This window comes from Megalobrama amblycephala, linkage group LG16, assembly GCF_018812025.1.
Source record: "Megalobrama amblycephala isolate DHTTF-2021 linkage group LG16, ASM1881202v1, whole genome shotgun sequence".
NCBI lineage: Eukaryota > Metazoa > Chordata > Actinopteri > Cypriniformes > Xenocyprididae > Megalobrama > Megalobrama amblycephala.
The window spans coordinates 2,849,841-2,875,109 of NC_063059.1; the positions used below are offsets into that span (position 1 = coordinate 2,849,841).

A 25,269-nucleotide genomic window follows, 5' to 3' on the forward strand; every position below is an offset into this window, starting at 1 on the left:
CCAAATGACCAAATAACCAAAAACCCATTTGTCTTAAAAATGGGCAGTGCCAAAATGAATGAACCACAGTTTCCGAGCAACTGTCACAAAAAGTGCAATTAAAATCAATATCACCTTTAAATTTTACAAAGTAAATTCTATGTATAATTTGAATGATACCTCTTTAACTTTGTTTGTAATTAAATATTGATTAGGTAAAAGCCAAACCTTTTTCCACACAATATTGTCTGTGAAACGATTCCAATAAGTAAAGATAAGAGACACAGGGTTCCCTTTCGAAAGGGAACTCTACAATGCTTTTGAAATGCATATGGGGAACGCCTCCGCGTGAACCGGTGTCTGAAAACAATATCAACTCACGACAATTCTATTGGCCATTGACTTCATCATTGCGCGACCCGGAAGTATATAAGGAGCGCCTAGAGAACCAGTCAGTATCTTTTCGTCTTCAGGGACTGTTTTGTTTGAAACGATATCAAACCGATATTAAAGGTCCCATTTTTCATGGTTTTTTGAAGCTTTGATTGTGTTTATAGTGTGCAATATAACATGTGTTTATGTTTCGCGTGTAAAAAAACACAGGATTTTTCACATAATTTACTTATCTGTATACCGCTGTTTCCACTGTCATAAAAACGGCTGATGACTTCCTTGTTCTATGAAGTCCCTCCTTCAGAAATACGTAACAAGTTCTGATTGTGCCAGCGGTTCCTGTGTTGTGATTCGACAGCTCTGAGCGCACCCAGAGCCATAGAGAGCGCTCCTTGCCCGGAAAGGTCACGCCTCTTACCATAACATGTGCTGCACATAGTTTTACATGTGGATTATTGTGGTGTTGTGCCGAATGAACACAAAAGACAATAATTCCCGAGAGACTGAACTTTTAATCTCCACAAGCAGCGACAGAAAATGTACAACGTTAGCACTCACTCAGAAGAGTACCTCATACGGAAAACAGCCATATACATAAACATAGTCCCCTCTTGTGGCCATTATTTGCACTGCAGTCCAACATTAACTATTGCAGTAAGGATACCACAATTATAATTTTCGGGAACCGAGTTAAACATAAATTGTAACCATTGATCTCTAAGTACAGCGTCCCTGGGAAGGCCAAACAAAGGTGATTGGACTGCGGGATGAAAATAACACCGTTTCGACGACATGGCGACAAACACACTCTACAAACGCAACTCATGTGTATTCCTGTGGGCGGAGGTTAGTCAAAAAACTGTTTTAGTGACGTCATTAAAGAAGGAAGTAGAGGGATGTAGTCCAAACTGGCCGTTCGATGTAGGCGACTTCTGTTAAATAAAATATCTCGCTTGGCATTGAACTTTGAGCTTTAAAATTTTACAGATTTTATTTATACTCTAACAACAACATTACACACTAACTAAAGTTTGAAACATGGGATCACGAAGAACGGGACCTTTAAGGTAAGACAATTTATGTCTGACAAACGTTTCAGGAAGTGTTTGCATCCATGTCCATGTGAGTGTTGACATCTGATCACATATATAACTTATAATGTTGTCTTTTATGAGAACAAAAGAGCATGTACAGGCAGTTCTTGTGGGATCTGTCTGTTTGTTATTGTGTGTTTTAGTTGTAAAATGCTCCACTCTCTTCTGGTTTTTTCCTCGAGAGGAGAAGGACCGGCAGCTGCACCTAATGGTTTGGGCCTTACTTTTGCTGAGGCAGAGTATAGACTAGATCAAGGGGTTTTCAGCTGGAGCTTGTTGAAGAGTTGAAGGGGTGAAATTTCCCGTGACCTTTGATGGCTGACGAGAGAGAGCTGTGGGATTTATGATGATGTGTTGTTTATGACATAATTACCCACATGGAAAAAACCTATATAAACATATATGTTTCAATATAGGTTTGATATAGGTTTTACATATATGTGACATATATAAAATTGGCCGTTTTCCTATATTATATGTACATATATGTACATATATGCACACATATATGTACACATATATATATATACACATATATGTACATATATGTCACATATATTAAAAACCTATATCAAACCTATATTGAAACATATATGTTTATATAGGTTTTTTCCATGTGGGACCAATTTCACGTGTTCGTGTAGCGGTGTGTTTTCTGCGTTGTGTCGTAATCAAAGACAGACTGCGAAAAATCTTGCCATCAGGTCCTCACTTTATTCTGTATAACACAAATGGCAATATATGAGGACTTGTGCAGCATACAAACAGCGTGCGGCAGCAACGCACAACGCTGAGAAAGAGAGATATTAAAAGTAACTTAAGTAAAGAAAAATAATCAACTAAACATCTGAATGTACATCACAGAGGGGTTTTGGATTACAATCATACAAATATATCATGTGAATTCAGCTGTTACATGAAACATGGCCTTAATTGAATCACCGCAAAAACTTTGTGCGACCTACCGCTGTGATGTCTCATGTAGACTGGGAAGCAGCAAAGTGCGTCAACACCCCAAGTCAGCATGGCGGCAGGAAACCCCAAATATGGTCATGGCAAGTGGAATCACAAAATAATTGTCTAAATACATAACTGCTACATTCGCACATACATAAGTTCTTGCATAATTTTTTTCGTTAATTCTTAGTTTTTGCCTTGATAATAGAAAATATGAGCTAGGCATCATGTATGAAAGTCAAAAATGAGATATGAGCTACAAAATGACCAGATCCTGCCATTAGCTATATAGAAGACATATCTTGTATGTATAGGGCATATATATGGATATGAAGAAGCAATACAGGAGACCTATATTTCCTGTATATGCACATATATGCACCTCAATTTTGCCTATATGTGGCATATATACACATATATGCAGTATATATACGCATATATGCAGCATATATATAGCATATATGCAGTATATATGCGCATATATGCAGCATATATGCAGTATATATGCGCATATATGCAGCATATATATTATCATATATGTGCATATATGCAGCATATATGTACATATACACTGCATATAGGTTTCATATATGTGCATATATCCACATATAGGTTCTTTCCATGTGGGTAGATTCAGCAGCAGTTGCTCTTCTTGTTCTAAGCCAAACAAGAGAGCAAGAAATGGCTGATGAGAATAAAGATGGTGAACCTCCTGAATCCTCAAAGCCACCCTGCTGCGTATGTACAGCTGCACAGCAAATTTACCAGTTTTAAATATGCGGTGTGAAATTTTTGGTGTTGCTCAGTTTTAAAACTGGAGTACATTTTGATCCACAAGTGTAAAATAGCATCTATAAAGAGAGTTATTTTTCCAGTGTTTTCCAGTTGCTGCATGTGGAGAAAATTATCTTTTATCTCTTCATAAACGTAAAGTCAAGAAGAAATTTTCCATCGAAGACAAGGATCTGGTATTACAAGATGACACAGGTGTGGAGGTTGATGAGGATATTTTCTCTGACGTGCTGGAGGAGAAATCTCATGATATTCTTTGGAGAGTTGTTGACCAAGATTCAGGAAAGTGTCTATGATGTACAAATACTTCCCTAGCACACGTCATTAAATTCTTTAAAGAAATAGTTACCCATAAATAAACAAATTCTCACTCTTTCATGACAAATCTATATTAGTTTTTTTCTGTGGAACACTTAATTTGAATAATGTTGCACTTTAAAAATTGCTGCCTTTAGTTCACCCCAAAATGAAAATTCTGTCATTAATCATCAAACCCATTTGTAACGAGTTGTCACACGAGTTGGGATCCATCAGCAGGCTTTATTAACAGATAGCGTGGTACAAACAGGCAGGGGTCAGACAGGGGCAAACAGGGAGCAGGGAACAGGCAGAATCGTAGTTGTAGTACAGGCATGGAATCAGGGCAGGCAGATAAGGGTCACAGTCCAAGCAAACAACAAACAGTCCAAAGGTAGGCAGGAGAAACTCAGGCAGGCATCAGCAACAGTCAGAAAATCAGAATAGTAAACTCTCAAAAATGTACACCGTGGCAATACAAGACCTTGCAAAGATGGTGAGTTTGCGAGTGGCTTAAATAGTCCAGTAGATGAGCGGCAGCTGGGTGTGGTGATTAGTCCAAAGTACGGGGCAGATGGGAAATGTAGTGCGTGTGAATGTAAGAGTGAATGTGAGTGTATGCGTGTGTGCTAGTATTCGGGAGAGGGCACCCACTGATGGTCAGAGGAGGGAATCAAGGAGTTCGTCTCTGTGACAGAGACCCCCCTCCCCCCATGAGTATGAGCTCTGTTCTATGTAGCCTCACTCCGATTCATCCAGTCGTTAACTGCAGGGACATTGGTTGGTTTGCCAGTCCAGGGGAACAGAGGTGGTTGAAAACCAAGGATGCACTGAAATGGAGTTAAACCAGTTGCTGCCTTGCAAATAGAGTTCTGTGCATATTCTGCCCACAGGGGATATCTGGACCAGTCATTTTGGTGGTGGTTGCAGTAGGAACAGAGGAATTGAGTAAGTTCTTGGTTCAACCGCTCAATTTGCCTGTTAGACTGTGGGTGGTATCCAGAAGTGAGGCTGACGTTAATATTGAGTGCCTGGCAGAAGGCTGACCAGAGGCGTGAGGTAAACTGAGGGCCTCGATCGGATACAATTGTAACGGGTTATATTACTTATAATTTAGTTCTTCACTTTTATGGACCAATTAGGAAAATCAGAAGATTTGTATGTTCGACTATGGAGGTAGAGGGTAATTGCTGAAGGAATGACAGGAGACCACAATTAAGGTAAGTACGTAGATTTTTTATGAATGTTCCCTTAAATGCTGGCCTTTCCCCTTTTTGAAATTGGACAATAAAATAAATAAAAAAACAATTCAAAGTAAGTTACATCAATTCAACGAAAAGAAATAAAAGCACAAATCAATTAGAGCAAATCACTGTCAGTTTCACACTAGAATAGTATGAATACAATAGAAACCAATAGAATGACAATAGATAATAGATCATCGACGATCAGTTCTATTTCCAAATGTTCAATAACTGATATCAGTTCCTTCTTCTAGTTATCTCAAACAGTTTCCAGTCCCATATGGAAAAAGCACAGTCTCTATGCAGGAATAGTTTTACCTTGAGCAGGGAAAAAAATGAAATCACAATACTCTCCTGGTCCTATAGGATGAATTTTCTTCTTTCTTTTCCAGTGTCCGAATAGGTTGGCTCGCCATCAAAGAAAATCAATCTCCCCTGAGGAAAAAAAACCTGACCTGTTTAAAAGGTCAGAAATGCATGACTGCATTTAGTCAACAATAGCATCACATCAGGTAAGTATCTCCACATATCAATACATTAACATATAAAGTAATAATTTCAGTGTTTTACAATATTACATTGCTAATAAACATCCATCTCTTTTCAGGCACGTGTGTATTACCGCGACATGCACGTGAAGCGTGCACGTGAAAAAGAACGACACCACATGAGAACAACTGAACAGCGCTACGAATTTGTATTATAATATACAAAAATACAACATAAATCACACATATGACCATAATAAACAAAATAAACAACTGTTTTCCTTACAAAATAAGTGTTGTTTTCTTATTTAAACATTAAACTCAGCATACATGCATAAATTTAACTCACCACATCCAGATATTCACTTCCCAGTAATGCAACAATGTAATTCACCCATCTATCGTCACAGGAGTAAAATAACAACTGAATCCACTCAATATCCTCCTCTTTCAATTGACTTGAAGAGATTTAAAAACTATTTTCAAAGTTTTACTCAGTTATTTCTAATTTCTTGATAGCTAAATCTAGCGAATTTCTTTCCTGTCTTCTCCCTTCTCAGGTCTTGCGCAATCTGCCGTGTCAGCAGGTGGGCGGTCCATATCAACAGAACTCTGACTGGATGAAACTATAACTTGTTTAAATATTACAAATTATTTTTGTCACATAATTTATTTCATCTTAAGCATTGGTCAATATCGCCAATCTTAAATTATTTACTTTTCTAAACCTCATACATTTATATTAATATATATATATTTAACCCCTAATTAGTCTGGGTTACATAATATCCTCAGGCAGGCCATAAATGCGGAAGACCCAGTTGCATAGATGCTCGGCAGTCTGCATTGCTGTGGGTAACTTTGGCAGAGGTATGAGGTGGCAGGCTTTGGAGAATGACGGTGAGTATAGTGGTGAAGTTGTTGGATGCAGGTAAATCTGTGACAAAGTCTATGGCAATGTGGGATTAAGGGTGTTGAGGCAGAGGCAGCGGCTGTAGGAGACCGGCAGGTAATTGGTGGGAAGGTTTATGTTTATGTTGCATACAGGACATTGCTTAACAAACTGGGTTGTATCTTTGTTTAAGGTTGACCACCAGAAGTGGTTCTGGAGTAGCTGGATTGTGGCTGTGATACCAGGATGGCCGGATGAGGGCAGACTGTGCACCATCTCTGTGATTCCGCCGCGGAAGTTTTCGGGGACGAAGACTTTGTCAGGTGGGCATTCGACTGGAACCTCACTCTGGGCGTTGGCTTGTTCCAGCTCGGTCATAATATCCCACTGAATAGGAGCAACGACAAGAGAGGATGGTATGATGGTTTCGGGTAATTGGGATGTGAGTTCACCTTCATATTGTCTGGAAAGAGTATCGGCTTTAGTATTCTTGGAACAAGGACGGTACGTGACGGTGAAGTGGAAGTGGGAGAAGAACAATGACCAACAGGCTTGTCTGGGATTGAGTCTTTTGGCAGTCCGGAGATATTCGAGGTTCTTGTGATCTGTGAGAACGACAAATGGATGTGTGGCCCCCTCCAGCCAATGACGGCATTCTTCGAATGCTGCTTTCATGGCTAGTAACTCACGATCCCCAACGTCATAGTTCTGCTCTGCTGCTGTAAGTTTTCTGGAATGATTGGCACATGGATAGAGTTTTGGCGGGTTACCTTGTCTCTGAGATAGCACCGCGCCCAGATTGGAGCTAGAGGCATCCACTTCGACCACGAAAGGAAGTGATGGGTCAGGGTGGTGCAAGATGGGAGCCATGGTAAAGTGATCTTTAAGCTGTTGGAAGGCCTGGATGTGCTGTGGGAGACCAGATGAGGCGATGGTGACCCTTCTTCACCATGCTTGTGAGAGGACCGGCTATGGCACTGAAGCCACGAATGAAACGTCGGTAGAAGTTTGAGAAGCCCAAGAAGCATTGCAATTCTTTGAGCATTGTGGGTTGTGGCCAGTTGAGAACCGTGGAGACTTTCTTCTCATCCATAGCAATACCGTCAGGGCTGATGATGTAACCAAGGAATGAGATGGATGACTGGTGGAATTCACATTTCTCGGCTTTGGCATATAACTGGTGTTGAATTAGTCTCTAGAGAACTGTTCTGACCTGTTGAATGTGCTCCTCCATGGTGTCAGAGTAGATCAGAATGTCGTCAGTGTAGACAATCATGAATCTGTTGAGCATGTCTCTGAAGACATCGTTGATGAACGCCTGGAACACGTAAGGACTATTGACGAGCCCGAACGGCATAACAAGGTATTCATAGTGCCTGGTAGCTGTAGAGAAGGCGGTCTTCCACTCATCCCCCTCTCTGATTCGGATTAGGTTATAGGCACAGCGGAGATCAAGCTTTTTGTAGTATTTGGCGGTGCAAAGCTGTTCCAAGGCGGCTGGGACCAGAGGTAACGGGTATCTGAACTTGATGGTGATATCGTTGAGCCCTCCGTAGTCGATGCAGGGACAGAGGCCACCATCTTTCTTATGTACAAAGAAGAAGCCTGCGGAAGTGGGAGACGTAGATGGACGGATGAACCCCTTCGCCAATTCCTCATGGCTTCAGACTCGGGTTGAGACAGTGGAAATATACGGCCCTTGGGAGGAGTGGACCCTGGAATGAGATCAATGGCACAATCGTAAGTACGATGAGGAGGGAGTTGTGATGCACGCACCTTGCTGAAGGCTAGTTGCTGGTTCAACTGGCTGGATCGTTCTGACAGGTAGAGAAGACAAATGGGACAGGCATTTAACGTGACAGGATTCATTCCAATCAGTGATCTGACCCTCTCTCCAGGAGATTTGTGGATTGTGACTACGCAGCCAGGCCAGACCCAGGATAATGGAAGTAGTGGAAGAATGTAGAATTGAATGGTTTCGGTATGGAACAGTCCCGTTTTCATGGTTAGTTGTTGGGTAATGGCGTTAACTTGTCCGGTGTCCAGCGGTCGGCCATCTATCGCTTCCGCTGTCAGAGAAGAAGAGCATTCGATTAAAGCAATGTGATGATGATGAGCAAAGCCATGGGACATGAAGTTCCCCGCTGTCCCCGAATCCAGCAATGCAGTGGTGGTAATGCGTTGATCATTGAACAAGAGGGTTATGGGCACAGTAAAACACATGTCAGAGTTGTAGCATTGGTTAATGACACTCACCGGCCATGGGTTTTCAGATCAGGGACGAGCTGGGCAGGAGTTTCTCATATGACCAGGGCTACCACAGTATAGGCAAAGTCAGTGAGTCAGCCTTAGATTTCTCTCCTCCTCAGACAGATGATAGGAATTAACTTGCATGGGTTCAGAGTTATCGGGGAGCACAGGAGGAGAGGGACGAACATTGCGGGAATGAGTGGTTTTTCTAGATCACATGAGATTATCAATCTGGATTGACAGTTCTATGAATTGATCCAGGCTCTTGCCATCATCACGGCAGGCCAGTTCTGCCTGTAGTTCATGGGATAAGCCTCTTCGAAATAATACTTAAAGAGTGTCACCCACCCAGTTTGCCTGTGCAGCCAGTGTGCGAAAGGCAAGTGCATACTCAGCTGCCGATCTCCGCCCCTGAGTGAGTTCCATCAAGAGATCACCAGCCCCTTTACCCTCCCTGGGGTGATCGAAAACCTCCCAGAATGTCTGCATGAAGGACTCGAATGAAAGTAAAGCTGACCCATCCTCTCTCCATACCGCTGTAATCCATTCCAAATCCTTGCCAGTGAATAATGAGTAGACGAACACAATCTTTCCTGCCTCTGTTGTATATAACGCAGGCTGTTGACTAATGAAGAGAGTGCATTGAAGAATGAAGCCCTTACATTTTGTTGGATCGGCGTCGAATTTCTCCGGGAGTGAGAGGCGTGGATTCCCGACGATGCTGTTTCTGCCGCGTGGGTAATGGCAGCCATGACAGGTGGTGAAGGTGCCGCTGGTGTGTACAAACAGGCAGGGGTCAGACAGGGGCAATAGCAGGGAACAGGCAGAATCATAGTCGTAGTACAGGCAGGGAATCAGGGCAGGCAGATATGGGTCACAGTCCAAGCAAACAACAAACAGTCCAAAGGTAGGCAGCAGAGAATCGTAAACGGGGATCAATCAGAATAGTAAACTCTCAGAAATGTACACCGTGGCAATACAAGACCTCGCAAAGATGGTGAGTTTGCGAGTGGCTTAAATAGTCCAGTAGATGAGTGGCAGCTGGGTGTGGTGATTAGTCCAAGGTACGGGGCAGATGGGAAATGTAGTAATTTTAGTCTTTCATATTTTAGTCTAGTTTTAGTCGACGAAAAGGCATCACATTTTTGTCAAGTCTTAGTCATTACTTTTAGTCAAACTACAGTTACCAACATTAATAGCTATTTTATATGTAGTCTTTAGACAAAATAGTCATAATTTTTCTCTTTAGACCAATTCATGTAAGCTTATGAAAATTTGAATCAAGGTAACAGGCTGACATTGCACTCATTGCAGTAGAACTTTTGCAATTCTACATATCCTCTTTCAGTGGTTCTCAAACTTCCTAGAGTGTCGTACCTCCTGAGGAATTTAACATCTGTCATACCCTCTCTTTTCCACTTGGACTGCAGTTATACATTTCAATTAAGGGACAATAACCTTCTTAAATCGATTTTTCCAGTGCATTTTTGTACCTTTATAAATACCTTTGTAAAATAAATAATGCCTTAAATATATATATATATATATATATATATATATATATATATATATATATATATATATATATATATATTTAAATGCAATAAATACAATGTTGATAAAAACGAAGTGATAATTTTAAATATTACATTAAAACTGCCAGTAGGTGGCGGTAAGTCACTTTTTTTATGAGTGAATCATCGAGTCATTCATTCTTTCAGTATCAAAACAAGCGGCTGTAGCTATTTATGAATGGATCATTGAATCATTGACGATTCGTTCAAAGCTGCAGATTCGTTCACGAAACACAGCTTGTGTGCTGCTCTGCTGTGGCTTTCGTTGCAAAATAGAGCAAAAATACTGACAGCATGTTTAAAATGTACATATTACCCTTTTGCTTGTTGAACAGTAAAAATCAAAAAAATTATATATTTTTAAAATCGGGAAATCATATATTATATTATATTCGGGGAATATTCTTGCTGGTATAATATGATCAACATTAAAAACAGTAACTCGCAGAAGGGTATGTTTTTGTTTTGTTTGTTCTTATATATGTCTGTTCTTTTTTGAATTGCATAACATAACATTTGTTCTATAGTAATGTATAATGTATTGGTGTTTCACATTGGAACAGTATCCATTAAACTGACAACATGAACATAACATGGAATTTTGTCATTCTCCTGCACTCACTACCTACAGTAATGAGCAAGAAATGTATTGGTGTTTTGCATCAGAACAGTATCGATTAAACATCATGAACATACCATGAAATTGTGTTAAATTTTGTAAATTCTCCTGCCCTCACTGCCTAAAATAAGTAAGTAAAGTATGTCATTGTTTATATCGAGCGCAGCGTTAGTTCAGGAAGGCCACGTAGGCATAGTGCTGCGACCAGCTGACGCGGTCAGCTGTCAAATCGCTCCAATCATTACCATTCTCCTATTAGACACGGGACATATATACGTGGCATTGCTGCTCGGTAAGTATGCTCAAACTGCTCGCAACCCTCCCTCCCTCCCCATTATAAGCATGAGCATATTACTGTGCACCTTCTGGTTGTCATCATCTTTTGTTTCAGATTACTACCTTAAAGTCAATAAGGCTTCAAGTCCCGGCTGGCATGGACCTCACTGCTGAGAGACACTCATCCTCATAACCAAGCTACAGTATAGACGTCCCACATATCTACACGATACCACGTTCGCTCTTAAAGACATTACTAGCGTCTTAATTGTCTCTGTATTTCCAAGCTGATGGTTCCGGGGGGTTAATGTTAAAGCTCTTGTATGTTCAATTAATTTTGGAGCAAGAACCCCCATAAGGAACCATACCGCCAAAGATAATTGTGTTCAATAAACTCAAGTAACTTGCCAAAGTGGTCCTGTCTGATGTAGGGACTCGTTCGACAGACGTTACCAAATGGCTTCATCAGCCAGAGGCATGATTGAACAAAGCTTCATTTGGTCCAAAAGATCCATTTCCTGAAGTGATGACGTGACTTCTTTTAACAAAGGACTCTGTCTAAAGGACTTCTTAGCTCATCAGCAATAAACTAATCAGAACCCATCACGTGGATTTGATCACATTAAATCTATTGATTCTCTCACAAAACCCTCTTGTATTATCGGACGGAACAGGAAAATACCCATCAACGGATTTAAAGACGAATCTGTCCTATCAATACCTCCCTTGTGTTGACCGTCCATCGTGACCCGGTCACTCGTGACTCCGGTCAAAGTTTAAACTATGCTTAAGGACTCAATCTTGAATCTCAAAAGGGACAATTGTCGATTACTTAAAGTATTAACTATATACAGAATAATACATGCCATGATGTAATTACTAACATGTCTATTCAATGTATTCAATATGTGGGTTTTCTTCAAATGCATTATTGTAATCATTGTTTTAATTAGGTCAGTCTAGTAATATGTGTGTAAGAAGTGTGCCATGTTTGAGTTCTAAATGCAGAATTTATAATTCTGTGTAATTCTGTGTGAATGAAACATTGAAATTCAGTATCAGGAAAATATTAAGAAACTTTATAAAGTTGTTAATAAAACAGGAGAATGTTCTGCAGATATCACGCGATGTGATCAATAGACAATAGACGAGGCGTGTCTAATCTCCGTAGCAACGTCTCATTGGAGGATCGCTCCCTTAAAACTATGCTGTCCGAACAAGCTAATGTCAGAAGCTGGAAGTCAGAAAAGGCCAGAAGTCGGTCAGAAATCGCTCGAAATCGGTCAGAAGCCGGTAGCCGAAACACCGCTACTTTGACCACGGCGGAAAAGTTGCATGGGTCATTGATAACTGATTGACCGGGGCTGATTTTCCATCGAACACCCGACTTCAACCACGAGCTGCGCTGCTGATCATTCGACAGCCATCACATCCAGACTCCAAAACACTTCGTGAAATATCTGACCAAAGTCTCCCAAGAAGAGAGCCGCTCAAGCCAGACGCTCAGCCAGCAGCATCCTTCAAAGCTTCCGCGCAACCCACAGGGCTTTCCCGAGAAGACGTCACCTGAAAGACAGCCAATCCAGAACGGGATTCCGCTGTACACGAGTCACGGAACAACCCGATTACCTCAGCTGTCACAGCAAACGCAGGTACAAGCAAACTTCTCTCTCTCTTGCTGGAAACTGGTGAAACTCCTTTAAACCTAAAGAATCAAGCCAAAGCTCTGCTTTTGTGATTTTCCTCAGGTTATGAGTTAAGTTAGCACTGAACTTGGGACTTTTCATAACTCATCAACTCCGCGAATGTGTGTGCATGTATGTATGTGTGTGTGTGTGTGTGTGTTTAGCCTTAGTTTCCTGTAATCATTAGAAGTAGTCAATAAATCTTGTTTTGATTTTCACATATACGAGTTTCTTGTGCTGTGTATCAAATTACTGTCTTAAACTCAAAGATCAAGTTACCTCTTGCTTATAATATAATAATTACACTAATAACAATAATCATAATAAAATATTGTTACTGTTGGCCACAGAATAATATTTTATCCAGAATTGGTAAAATACTCTAACCTCAATTTTCGCTGGACGAATAATTGATGAAGTGTTAAATATTAATTCTGAATCATTTACAGTGAATCATTTACAGTTGATTCGATTCTTATTCCCTGTAACAATTAAATTGAGCTAATAAATAGGCTAAGTCCTTACATAATGGTGGAGAAAAATTCGTGCAGTTTAATCTAATTTGTACACAAAACAAGTAACTTGTGTGATTGTATCTTTTCTTGATCCGGAAGATAGATTAGAAACAGAAACGAGGCTTTTTGATTGTCATAACAATGATTGCACATAAGGCGCTGTGGATGAATGAAATCTGAACTCGAGTTGTTTGTCTGTACGTTTTGTTGTTGTTGTTGTTGTTAAAACTGCAGTAAATGAATCTAAGATTGTCTGCCAAGACAAAAGGAAAGTCGCCTGAGAGCGCACCAGGACAGAGTGAGCGTGTTCCTTGCTTTGTTCTTTAAGGCCTTAGCTATAGTGGATAATATTGCGTGTTCCAATGTTATTTCAACTAAGCTAAAATCCCTGCATGGTCACATTAGAGAGTAGCTACCTAATGTGCCGCCTATATCCGCTCATTCGTGAGATGAGATATTAATACTCTAAACACTATACGTGTCTGAGTTTGATTTGAATGGGATTATTTTGAAAATTCTTGATCAAGTATTGTTGCAGCAAATCCTGCATGTTGTTGCGTGTCCAGAAACTGACACGAATGATTCAGATCGCCGAGATCTCAGTAATGTTACTATTATTAATTGCAGAAAAATCTGTGGATTAATGTGCCTCACTCTAACGTGTGGGGGTTGTTCAGCTCGGAAACATGAGAAGCTGAATGGTTCATTGTCATTGAGAACTGCGCCGTCAGTTCAATGATTAATGTGATTTTGTATGTTCGTTATCTGTGTGCAAAGAGTATAGAACAAGCGTACTCTTTTGTTGTGCGTCACGGTCACCACGACAGTGACAGCTGTAACCCGGAAGCCCTAAGAAACCCTTCCCGGGGTAACCTTTAAGTGCGCATGCGCAGTCTGCCAGCGCCATATTCAACTGTGTGTAAACAAAGCTTAGCACAAGCTGAGCTAGCTAAATCTAGCACGGTTGCATTACAGTCTATGTAAAGCTAGTAGCTTTGCTAAAGGGCTAGTGGCTAGCATAGCATTTTGTGGTCTGAATGCAATGTTGCAATGTTGGAATGACTTCTTTCTTACTGAACTGTAATTCACTCTAGTGCTTTCACCTCCCTCTCTGTCTAATTTACACATCTTATCTTTTCTCATCTCCTCCCATTTGAGAGAACGTGACAAATGTTAAATTTAATAAACCTGGTTTTTAATATCATTTGTTTGAGAGTTCTCTCCTAAATTTACTCTTGTCAGTTAAACACTGTTTTGTTTTAGTAATTAGCAATCATCCTGATTACTTTTGAGGACATTTCCTGTTATTTATAATTGCTCTTGTAGATTTTGATGACATCTGGGAATATGAATTTTTGATTGGAAACTTTAATTCGATTTCAATTTTAATTGAAAATCAAGTTCATAATCAATTTCAGTTTAGCTTTCATATGGTATGGATATTTGTGGATTAATTTAATGGTAGTTGCTTACAAACATCTGGCAATTTTAATCATTAACTAATCATTATTGCTTTGAAATTTTAATTTCACTAGTCATTAATTAGGATTTGGGCTTCCCTAATTCAGATGATACTTGATTGATTAATTTGATTATAATTGCTCTCAATGTTTAATGCTGAACCCATTACAATTTTAATTCACAACTTCCAAATTTAAATTCAAAATTCATTTAAAATAAAGTTAGTCTCGGACTTTTACTCCCTTAGTCTTTGATTTAATTCATTTATTTAAGGAAAATTTTTGGGTCTTCCTCAATATTTGGGTCAGTTAACTTGTCCTGCTAGAGCAGCAAGCTAACCCCCTAGGTGTAGCGACTCCCTAGCGCCACCACTCTGGCAACCCTGTAATTTTCCAAATTTTGGGTGCAAACTTCACTCTCTTCTCTTCTCTTCTCTCTCTCTCTCTCTCTCTCTCTCTCTCTCTCTCTCTCTCTCTCTCTCTCTCAGCTGTCCACTTCTGGTTTGACTACTGCTGCTGGTTTTTGGATTTGTACCTGTGAAAGTCATAAAAGCAGAGTGTTTGAGAAATATTTAACAAATATTTGGGAAACGGAACACTTCTTTTAAAATAGTATGACACTCACTTTACCTTCCCTCCTCATCCTGTTATCCTACCCAGCCTAGGCTCGAGCAGGTCGACTGGTAGGCGTCCATAAACCCTGAGCACGCGTCTAGAAGCGCTTTAAGTGGTGCATGGTTGTCAATCCTACTAGCTGAGAAACCAATACTGTCATTGTTATTGTTTTTCTTTCGCCCCGAAGGGAATTTTAATAACAATCACAGTCCTGGTACTTTGAAATCCTTTTCAGAACCCCTGTCTAGAACCATCCTTCTAAAATTAAATTTTACAAAACTCATTCTGCAAACAGTGTTAAAGACAAAACTTCATTTTATGGGGAAACTGGAAGCACCCCATTATTATTCTGCTTTTGCTAAATGCTATTCTGTTTGTTTCGTGCTCTTCTTTTCTTCTACTCTTCTCAAGCTGTGCTATCTGTGTGTGCTTACTGATTCTTTTCGCAGAGACTCCGAGTTAGAAGCACATCCACAAGAGGACCACAGTCGAGAACCAGTCTTACCTGCACATTTACACACTCATTCCTCATTCCCATTAGCCCACACTTGACATTGCACCCTTACACCTTTGATTTGCCCTGCTTGTTTGTTTTGTTTTGTTGTGTTTTGTTTTGTTCTTTCCTTCAAGGTCTGTGTCAGTTTCGGGTTTAGATCTCCCTCGCGGTGCCAAACATGTCTCGCACAACAGACCCTGCTGGACACTGGAAGGATCTGGAGACCTGGCTAAGTGTTGTAACAGACAGCCTCCTACCTAAGGCCGCTGAAACACTAAAGCATCAGACACAGGACCAGCTGGATGACAACATAGCAAGCCTCATGAAACAGGACCCAAGCCAGAGCTACAGTCACAAAGAACTAGCCAAGATCACCGGCTCCTTAAGCCACACACTCATCGCCACCCTCAAACTGAGCGACAGGCAAGCCGCCCATCGCCAGCAGGAGCTGACACATGCACAACGACGCATCGAACAGCTGGAGCTGGAGGCTCAGGAACGACGAGAAGGGCCTGATGAAGTGGAACAAGGCGCCAAAGAGGAGATCAACAGGCTAAAAGAGACCCTAGCAGCTACTACGCAAGAAATGGAACGAGGCAGAGCAGACTACGTTGACCTCTCCGACAAGCTACAGTACGCAGAACAGCTACTGGAAAAAGCAAAGGCTGACTTCAGAGACAAGAACAGCCGAATTAAAGCTCTCGAAACTCACCTGAATGAGTCAAGAAATGAGGTCAGCCGCCTAAAACAACAGCTTGACTACATCAAAGAAGAGTCTGACAGTATTAAAGAGGAACTCAAGCATGCATATGAATTGCGCTGTGAGCCGTCAAGAACACGTCGGACACCGACTTCACCTTTGCCAAGCAGGACCGGCTCCCCTGTTCCTGGACTGGCACATGATCAGAAGGGGGCAGTGCCAAAACAGTCACCTGCTCCCTCCGAAGAATCCTACCTCCCCACTAAGCTAAAAGAACGTGCTCCAGCCAGCCACAGATCATCTCATGGCTTGGACCTCAGAGACCTTGACAAGCTTGCTAGAAACATTGGCAAATTCACTCCAAATGTGCCAGGTAGTCCAAATGTTCAGAGTTATCTGCAAGATATTGACTTCCATCTGGAAATGAGACCCAATGTCACTGACAAAGATAGACTTTATTTGCTCAGAGCCACATCCAGCTCTGAAGTGCGCAGCTTCCTGGACCGGCAGCCTGCCCACACAAAGACTGATTACCACCTGCTCCGAGAAGCTCTCATCAGAGAGTTTGCCGACCCTGAGTCAGAACGAGGACTAGTGGCTGCCCTGGAAACAAAACAAGGTCGTCACGAAACTCCTCAAGTCTTCTATAGCCGACTAAGGCTAGCATACTTCGGGTCTCGCAACGAACAGAACATGGAGGAGGAATTGAACTTCAAAACTCTCTTCCTGAGAAACCTCCATCCTGGGGTGAGCCACCATCTCGGCGTCCTTGCCTGTCCACGCACAATGAGTGCTCAACAGTTAAGAGACTTGGCGCACAAAGCCTACTGTAAACAGAAGATGGCCTTAGAAAAGGGCACCAAAACCACCACAGTTCTTGACTTCAACACACAGAGTCAAGGGCTGGCCCTAGAGGGCACCCAGCGTCAAGACCTTGCCAAGCCGACACCCAAAGAGTGGAATGCATCTTCGTCCAACAGAGAGTGGGACTCCCACACTGGTACTCGACCTAAACAGAGAGACAACCGCTGGGATGGACCACGTGGACGACAACGCTCACCTGGACGTCACTGGGAAAATTCATGGAACCAATCAAGACCTCATGAGAGTCATTGGGAGAAAACCTGGAATCACCCAAGCTCATTTGGAAACCCCAGAGGAAAAGGCTCATGGGAATCCAAGGGAAAACGACAAACACACCCTGGAGCAACCAGCCCAAGGAATCGACGAAAAAACTCACAAAGATTCCAAGCTGACAGAGCTCAAAATGAATCCATACCAGAACAAAAGACTTCATCTTGTTTCGACTCTCAAGAGCTGATGAAAATGATGATGAAAGAGTTCTTCCAACGAAAGGAGGATGACCGGAAGTGGGAAGAGAAAGCGAAACCAGATTCATCCTGACTAGCGGCCGGACGAGATGGCAGCGACCACCTGACTCAACATACCCCAGAGAACAGCACCTCATCTCTCTCTCAGAGAACCACAAGCACCATAACTTCAAACGGACAAGAAGTCCCACCTGAACATCCTGCAAAACAGTCAGAAACTGATCCAACACCTGATGGGTCAGATCACAGCAGCATCCAACAAAGACCTGCTGTGGAAACCACTCCAGTTCCTGAAAGTGCTGTCTTGGTCGTCTGCCACTCCTCCGAAGAAAACGAAATAAATGCTGACATCCTACCTCTCTCATCCCAAACTCCAGTCCCCCAACTCCTAGGTGATCTCATTGAGAAAGGTATCGCAAGAAAGTTTTACCTCTCCATTATCATCGAACAACACATCAAGGTCGAAGCCCTCCTCGACACTGGAGCTGACATCACCCTAATGTCAACAGAACTCCTTGAAGAAGTCCAAAACAGAACAAAGAGGTCTAACGGAACCTTCAAACTTCAAAGGTGTGAGCTGAACCTCCAAGCATATTCCCACACAGGCCTACAACTAAAACATGTGGCCCCAATTCACCTAACAGTGGGACCAATGAACCTTGTTCACCCAGTATACGTCTCACCACTCAACACATATCCTCTCCTCATTGGGAAAGACCTGCTTAACCGCTTTGAACCCTTAATAGACTTCAAACACCTGAAGATATGGACACAAGTCCGTGAGCCTCTGCCCCTCCAGTCAGTAAACCTGAACGAATTGCAGTGTCAAGCCACAGACACCGCCCCCCATCCACTGACTGACGATGCAAGTTCAAAGTCAAGAGCAAGTTCCACTTCAAGCAACAAGAACCAAGACCCATTCCTCTGCTCACTGCAAGCGTCAGACTCAGGTTCCCTCCGAATCATGACTGCCATAAATGTCCAAGACACATCAGTGCCTGATGCAGCATTAGCCCTGTGGGCTGAAAACTCAGCTATCAGCCTGAAGCTCTTCAGAACATTGAAGCAGACAAATCAGAGCATACCACACGTCTCGAAGCATAGCCGCTTCCCTCTCAATCCATGTTCAACAACTATGGCTACCTCCAAGATCGTCTGTGCTGCAGACATACGATGGAATGACAGACTCTTGAGTCACTACTTCCTGGTTGTCCCCAACCTGCCTCATGACATCTACATAGGAGCAGACATCATGGTCCGTCTCAACGCCTGCGTTGACACCGTGAATGACGTCATATGGGCTCCCTTGTCACACCAATTGACATCTTCAGTCAACCTCAAGAATCTTCGATCTGGTCAAACAATACCAGATGCATGCGCCATGATCAACGAGCAAGAAGCCACAATCCCCGCTTACAGCAAGAGTGTCAGTGTCCGCCTCAACATGCGACCTGGCCAGACCCTTAACAGTAAGCTAGGCTTCTTCCAACCTTCCAGGACCTGCCTAAAACTAGGACTGACCTTGGAAGCCACACCTCTCATAGAAGTGTCATCTCGTGCTGTGTATGTGTTGTTCAACAACTGTACGGCCAAAGACATCAATGTGCCAAAAGCCAGTCACCTGGGATGGCTCATCAACCAGGCGTTCCATGACTTTGAACTGACAGTTCCTGTCATCGGCCACATACCAGTTGAACTAATGTCAGATGAATGCCACAACACCGTAACTTGCACAAAGCCCCATGAGATCATCACCATCACTTCTATTCTGCCGGTGCCTAAAGAAAGTGTCTGCCGATCAGAACTTACAGATGACACTCACCTCGCTGTCTACGCTGTGTCAACACAGACTGCAACAGAGTCACCTGTAGAACTGACTGTCAAGGCCCACAGTCCCTCAAATGACTCAGAGGAACCCTATGCTGGGTTCAATGCACAAGTCCAACAAATCCTGAGCGAGGCGGATGCCCTCCACAGTGAAATGGATCGCCAAGGACTCAAAGAAGTTCTGTGCAAATACAAGGACTCCTTCGCAAAGGATTCCCTGGACTGTGGCCTGACTGATATCCACATGGTGCGCATCCCAACTCACCCAAATGCGCCACCGACATTTGTGCGGCAGTACAAGATTCCGATAGCATCATACGAATCAGTGCAAGATATCATTGACTCCATGCTACAAAAGGGGGTCATCCGACCCTGCAACAGCACCTACTCCGCCCCGATATGGCCAGTCCTAAAGCCAAACGGCAAATGGCGGCCCACCATTGACTATCGCAAATTGAACCAGCAAGTTCCCTTATCGCGATGGCCTATGACTCAATTGGACCAAGAGATTCCCAAAATCAAAGGCTCCACGATCCTATCCACACTGGACGTCGCCTCAGGATTTTGGACAATCCCTGTCCACCCGGATGACCAACACAAGTTGGCGTTCACCTTTGGCAATCGACAATTCACCTTCACAAGGTGCCCCTTCGGCTATGCCAACTCCCCAGCTGAATTCAACATCTTTCTGAACAAAGCTTGCCCCGATGCCAGAGCCAGAGGCAACCTCATTTATGTTGACGATATCCTTATGAAAAGCAACAATGTGGCAGACCACCTCAAAGAAATCGACCATGTCCTGAACCAGCTGACAACAGCAGGAGCGAAAATTGCCCTCCACAAAGGACAATGGTGTAAAACCAAGGTAAATTATGTTGGCTTGCTCGTCGGACGAGGCGGCATTGAGCCGCAGTCCAGCCGTACACAAGCAATACAAAACATAAAGACGCCCACTAACATCTCTGAGCTACGAAGTTTTCTGGGAGTGTGCAACTACTCACGACAGTTCATCGAGAACTATGCTGACATCGCACGACCACTGACTTCCCTCCTGAAGAAGGACAAACCCTTTGTTTGGTCGGAAGCCCAGGACACAGCCATGAGCGAGCTCAAACAACGCCTGTGCTCGGCCCCATGCCTGGCCTACCCCGACCCAGGAAAAGAATTCTATCTGGAAGCTGGATTCTCCAATCATTGCCTCAGTGCAGGTCTGTACCAGCTCCACGACAAAGACAAACGGGTGGTCGCTTATGCCAGCAAAACCTTGCTTCCCCCAGAATGCAAATACTCAGACTGCGAAAAAGCCTTGCTTTGCACTGTATGGGCCATTCAGCGTTTCTCCAACTACATTGGAGCTCAGAAGGTTATCATTGAAACGTGTCACCAACCAGTGACCTTCCTCAACAGCCAACGAATCAGGGATGGCGTGGTAACCAACGCCCGCATAGCTACATGGTTAATGACGCTCCAAGGACGAGACGTCGAGGCAAGATATGCCCAAAACCACAAATCCTCACTGGGAAACGGGCTAGCAGCCTGTCAGAGCTGTTCAACAGACACGCTGAATACCTCAGCAGAAGCCAAAGAACCGGCACCACCGCAACTGACAAACTATAGGTACTTCGAGGAGAATGTGTGTGAAGGCATGCCCACAGCATATGTCGATGGTTGCTCCTACAATCAACAAGGCAACTTGAAAGCGGGAGCAGGCGTGGTCTGGCTCAACAATGACCCTTGCCCACCACAACAGTTCAAGTTAGGCCCTCACTCATCTCAATATGCAGAGATAGCAGCCATCCTCATCACCCTACAACTGGCCGCCTCCCACAACATCAAAGAACTCCTGATATGTACTGACTCGAACTATGCCCGTCTAAGTTTCACATGCCATCTAGCTGGATGGAAACAGAACGGATTCAAGACAGCTAACAACAAGCCTGTCAAACATCAGGAACTTTTCCAAGCATGCGATGCCATTGTCACCACACATGACATGATCATCTACTGGAAAAAGGTCCGTGGTCATTCACGCCAACCAGGGCAAGACAAAGATCTCAATGACCAAACCGATGCCCTTGCCAAAGCAGGTGCATCACATGGAGAGCCTTGGAAATTCCCATCCCTCCCACCCAACCCTTCAGTTGCAGCCATAACCCGCCGCCAGCACGCCATTGGCGCGCAAACCCCCGCCTCCTCCCATGTTGAACTCTCACCTCAGTTCACTGCGGATGATCTCCTCACCCTCCAAGCGTCGGATCCAACGCTGCAAACCATTATCGCTCACATTTCCGACCCAATAACTCATCCCATTTCCACCTCCGACCTATCCAATTCCTCTGATCTCCGCCACCTTCACTCAATCAAGCACATGCTGCATCTCAAGGACGGCGTTCTCACATATGTCCCTGAGCCCCTAACTGCGCCAAAGCTTGTAGTTCCTCAGAGCCAAAGGGGGATAATGCTGACACACGCCCACGATGCACCATGCGCTGGACACCATGGCGCCAAGGCCACCTATGAAACGCTCAAACAAGTAGCATATTGGCCTGGCATGCAGCAAGATGTGACGGAATACGTAAAAGGATGCCTGGTGTGTTGCCAGTTCCAACCGGCAAACCCAAACCACAGAGCACCACTACAACGGAAAGGAATGACCTTCCCATGGTCAGACCTCCAAATAGATTGGGTAGGACCCCTGCCACGGTCAACACGGGGTAACAAATACTTCCTCACCGTGGTTTGCGAATTCACAAAGTGGGTAGAGTGTCTCCCAGCTCCCAACGATACAGCAGAAACAACAGCCTGCCTGTTAATGAACCACATCTTCTCAAGATTTGGACTGCCTCTAAGAGTCAACTCTGACCGAGGAACCCACTTCACCGCTGAGGTTATGCAGGATGTATGGAAACTCCTGGGCATACAGGCCAAGCTTCACATAAGCCATCATCCAATTTCCTCAGGGCAGGTCGAACGGGCCAACAAGACAGTGGCAAGCATGTTGAAGAAGTATGTGTCCGCCAACCAAAAGGATTGGGATATCAAGCTCCCTCTGGTACTGATGGCCATCAGGGCCACCCCTCACCGGTCTACCGGAGTAGCCCCATTCGAAATGATGACAGGGCGACAAATGACACTACCGCTACACCTGCTGTACCAACCTGGTGACATGAACCTTGTCACCGCCTACACCACTCACCAGTATCTGGAAGAGTTGCATCAGCACCTGAGAGCGACTTTCGCCTTCGCACAACAAAACCTCCAGAGAAGCGCGGAAGGTCGTAAAGCCTACTACGACAAAAAGGCCTCTTACCAAGAACTCGATGTCGGAGACAAAGTGTGGTACTACAGCTTTGCCCAGCCAAGGCAGAAAGCTCCCCATCGCCTGTCAAAGAAATTCCTACCTCACTGGACAGGACCACATGAGATTGTGGACAAGCTCTCACCTGTCGCCTACCGAATCAAAATCAGACAAGGCCGCAACGAGCCTGTCCTTCGATGGGTCCATCGAAACCAGATAAAGAGGCACCAAGGTTCCAACCGACAGGAAAAGGGGGAGGTTCAAACCCACTGACACAGACCGACAATCCCATACTCTACACCACACTAATGACTTGTCATTTTAGGGAAAGTTTTTGCTTTTATTTTTCTGGTTTTGTTTTACACAACACTTACACACGCTCCTCCACAGCACTGCTAGTGACAACCTCTAGTAGAAAGGAGTTGCCACACATGTGACACTCACTTTGCTCTCGTAAACTCAGTGTCCTTGTGTCTCTTTGTGTTTTCTTGTCTCTCTCCTTATGCATTCCCTTCTCCTCTTTCACTATCATTGCCCTCTTCCCCTCATCAGGAAAATCCCGTAACTGATTCAGATCCCAAAATAGGATTGACTACTCTTCACCAAAAGCGTTAGAGTTTGTCGTAAAACCCGTTGCCAACTAATGAAGGTGAGCCTACCAAATCATGATCTTCGGTGCTAATTGTTCCTCTTCTCTGCTCTATTACCAGGGAGATGCTCAAATTCGCTGCCTTGTGTCTCTGCATACTTGGGGTCATGCCCCAGCCAGAAGTTGCGTCACCTGGACCAGCGTCAGGGATAGTACTCCGTGAACAACCGGGGTTATTGATAACGAATTGCAAAACCTACACTCAAAGGGTTTATGTCAGACTCAACCCCCGTGATGTTGTCAGAGCTCACTACACCCCCACAGCCGCTCAAACCACCTGGGCCGGAAGCCGTTGGACTAGGGAGATCCTTGGCCATGCCCAGGCAGATGTGAACCACATGCTGCAACAACTGCAGAAAATGACTGTAACCCAGGCTGAATTAAGCGGGTACAACCGGCGTCCCAAACGATTTTTGGGCGCCCTACTTGGGGCTGCGGCGGCTGTAGGAACTCTGTTTAACATTGGCGTGAGCACCGCTAATGCTGTAAATTTGGCCACCGTTAGACGGCATGTGGGCGAAATACAGGCCGAAATGCCTGTAATACGACAACAGCTCTCAGTGCAGAGCCAGGCCCTGCAAACCTTCGGGAAATCCTTGAACGGGACTATCACAATCTTAAACACCCATAGCACCCTTCTCAATCAAACGATAAAATCCATCAACACCCTATTTTCGGTCGTGCAAAGCGATTTAGCCCAAATACAACTCCTAACTACACTCATGACCGATATGCTAAGGGAAATAAGTTCCTCAATCGATAACTTAGCCATGGGGAGGATCCCCTACTATTTGATACCCCTTAGCCTGGTCCAAAACATTCTAGCCTCGGCCACTCCGGGCCCTGTTAACCCTGTGCAAACCCATCTCGCTTTTTCCCTGGGTAGCGCTATTCCCCTATATGTAAGCCCAGAAACCGGCGACTTGGCCTTCCTCCTCAGTTTGCCCATTATCGACTCAAACAATATTTACCGGCTCAAAGACGTTGTTAACGTCGGATTTTGGCAAGGGAACACCTATGTCAAAATACACACCCCTGAGGTCGTGGCGTACCATGATAACAACGAACAGTTGTATCTAGCCCCAAACCTAAAAATGTGTACGCTCACTAAAGACATTCATTACCTTTGCCCAAGTAAACCATTCGTCCGCGACAATACCGAGGGCATCTGCGGCCTAGAATCAATTAGACCCGACACTAGCTGCCCCGCTGAAGCTACACCATGGTCTCAAGTCGAGGCAACGCAAGCCGAAATCATAGGAAACCGATGGTTAGTCAACACCCCTGCACGTACCGCTACCCTTACCTATGATCAACACGATACTGCCACGCGCATCATTCTGCCTAACCAAACCCTCTGGATCAGTGTCCCTAAGGGCTCGATCCTCCACATAGACGATCTTGCATTGTATCACCTTGGCGACGATGAGTACCAGGCGGAACTTGAAATCTCACCGTTCTTCAAACAGCATTCCTTCGTCCTCGATCCGGAATTGGAAGAAAGGATCAGGGAGGAAGGAACACAACTTATTGATCTGACTCCTGTTGATACAGCCTTAGAAGCTATAGCTCGCCTTCCGCCCGCTGGCGTGTCATTCATTCGGTCTTGGTCTGCTGCTGACACAGCACTTTGCATCTCTACTGTTGTAGGATATATTGTGACCTTGACACTGGCCTTCATCCTGCACAAGCGAATGAACGCCGTGCAAGAATCTTTCGATAGATGCACGTCAGGCGTCCCGCGCATTTTCCGACGTGATAGAACTGACCAAGAACCTGAACGCGAGAACTCAACCAACCTGATTGAAATTACGCCTCTACCTCCTCGTCGAACCACT

At 43.9% G+C, this 25,269-nt stretch overlaps 1 protein-coding gene and 1 long non-coding RNA gene across 4 annotated transcripts; both read left to right on the forward strand.

Annotated features, from left to right (window-relative positions):
• Positions 1–3,066: 3,066 nt before the first annotated feature.
• On the forward strand, positions 3,067–5,534 carry LOC125249752. Of its 3 annotated transcripts, none has more exons than XR_007180628.1 (4): positions 3,067–4,008; positions 4,406–4,732; positions 5,149–5,268; positions 5,364–5,534. It is a non-coding gene; the product is annotated as an uncharacterized LOC125249752 (long non-coding RNA). The 3 variants fall into 3 exon arrangements; XR_007180629.1 differs by having other exon boundaries at positions 3,243–4,571; positions 4,655–4,732; XR_007180627.1 differs by having other exon boundaries at positions 3,395–4,732.
• A 10,202-nt stretch (positions 5,535–15,736) lies between these two features.
• On the forward strand, positions 15,737–17,736 carry LOC125249048. Its single transcript, XM_048161238.1, has one exon. It carries the CDS (start codon positions 15,805–15,807, stop codon positions 17,728–17,730), a length of 1,926 nt encoding a protein of 641 aa, XP_048017195.1. The 5' UTR covers positions 15,737–15,804; the 3' UTR covers positions 17,731–17,736.
• Positions 17,737–25,269: the final 7,533 nt, after the last annotated feature.

Bases quoted from the DNA above. Each gene is read 5' to 3' on its own strand.
- LOC125249048 (XM_048161238.1), top strand. From the start codon at position 15,805: ATGTCTCGCACAACAGACCCTGCTGGACACTGGAAGGATCTGGAGACC.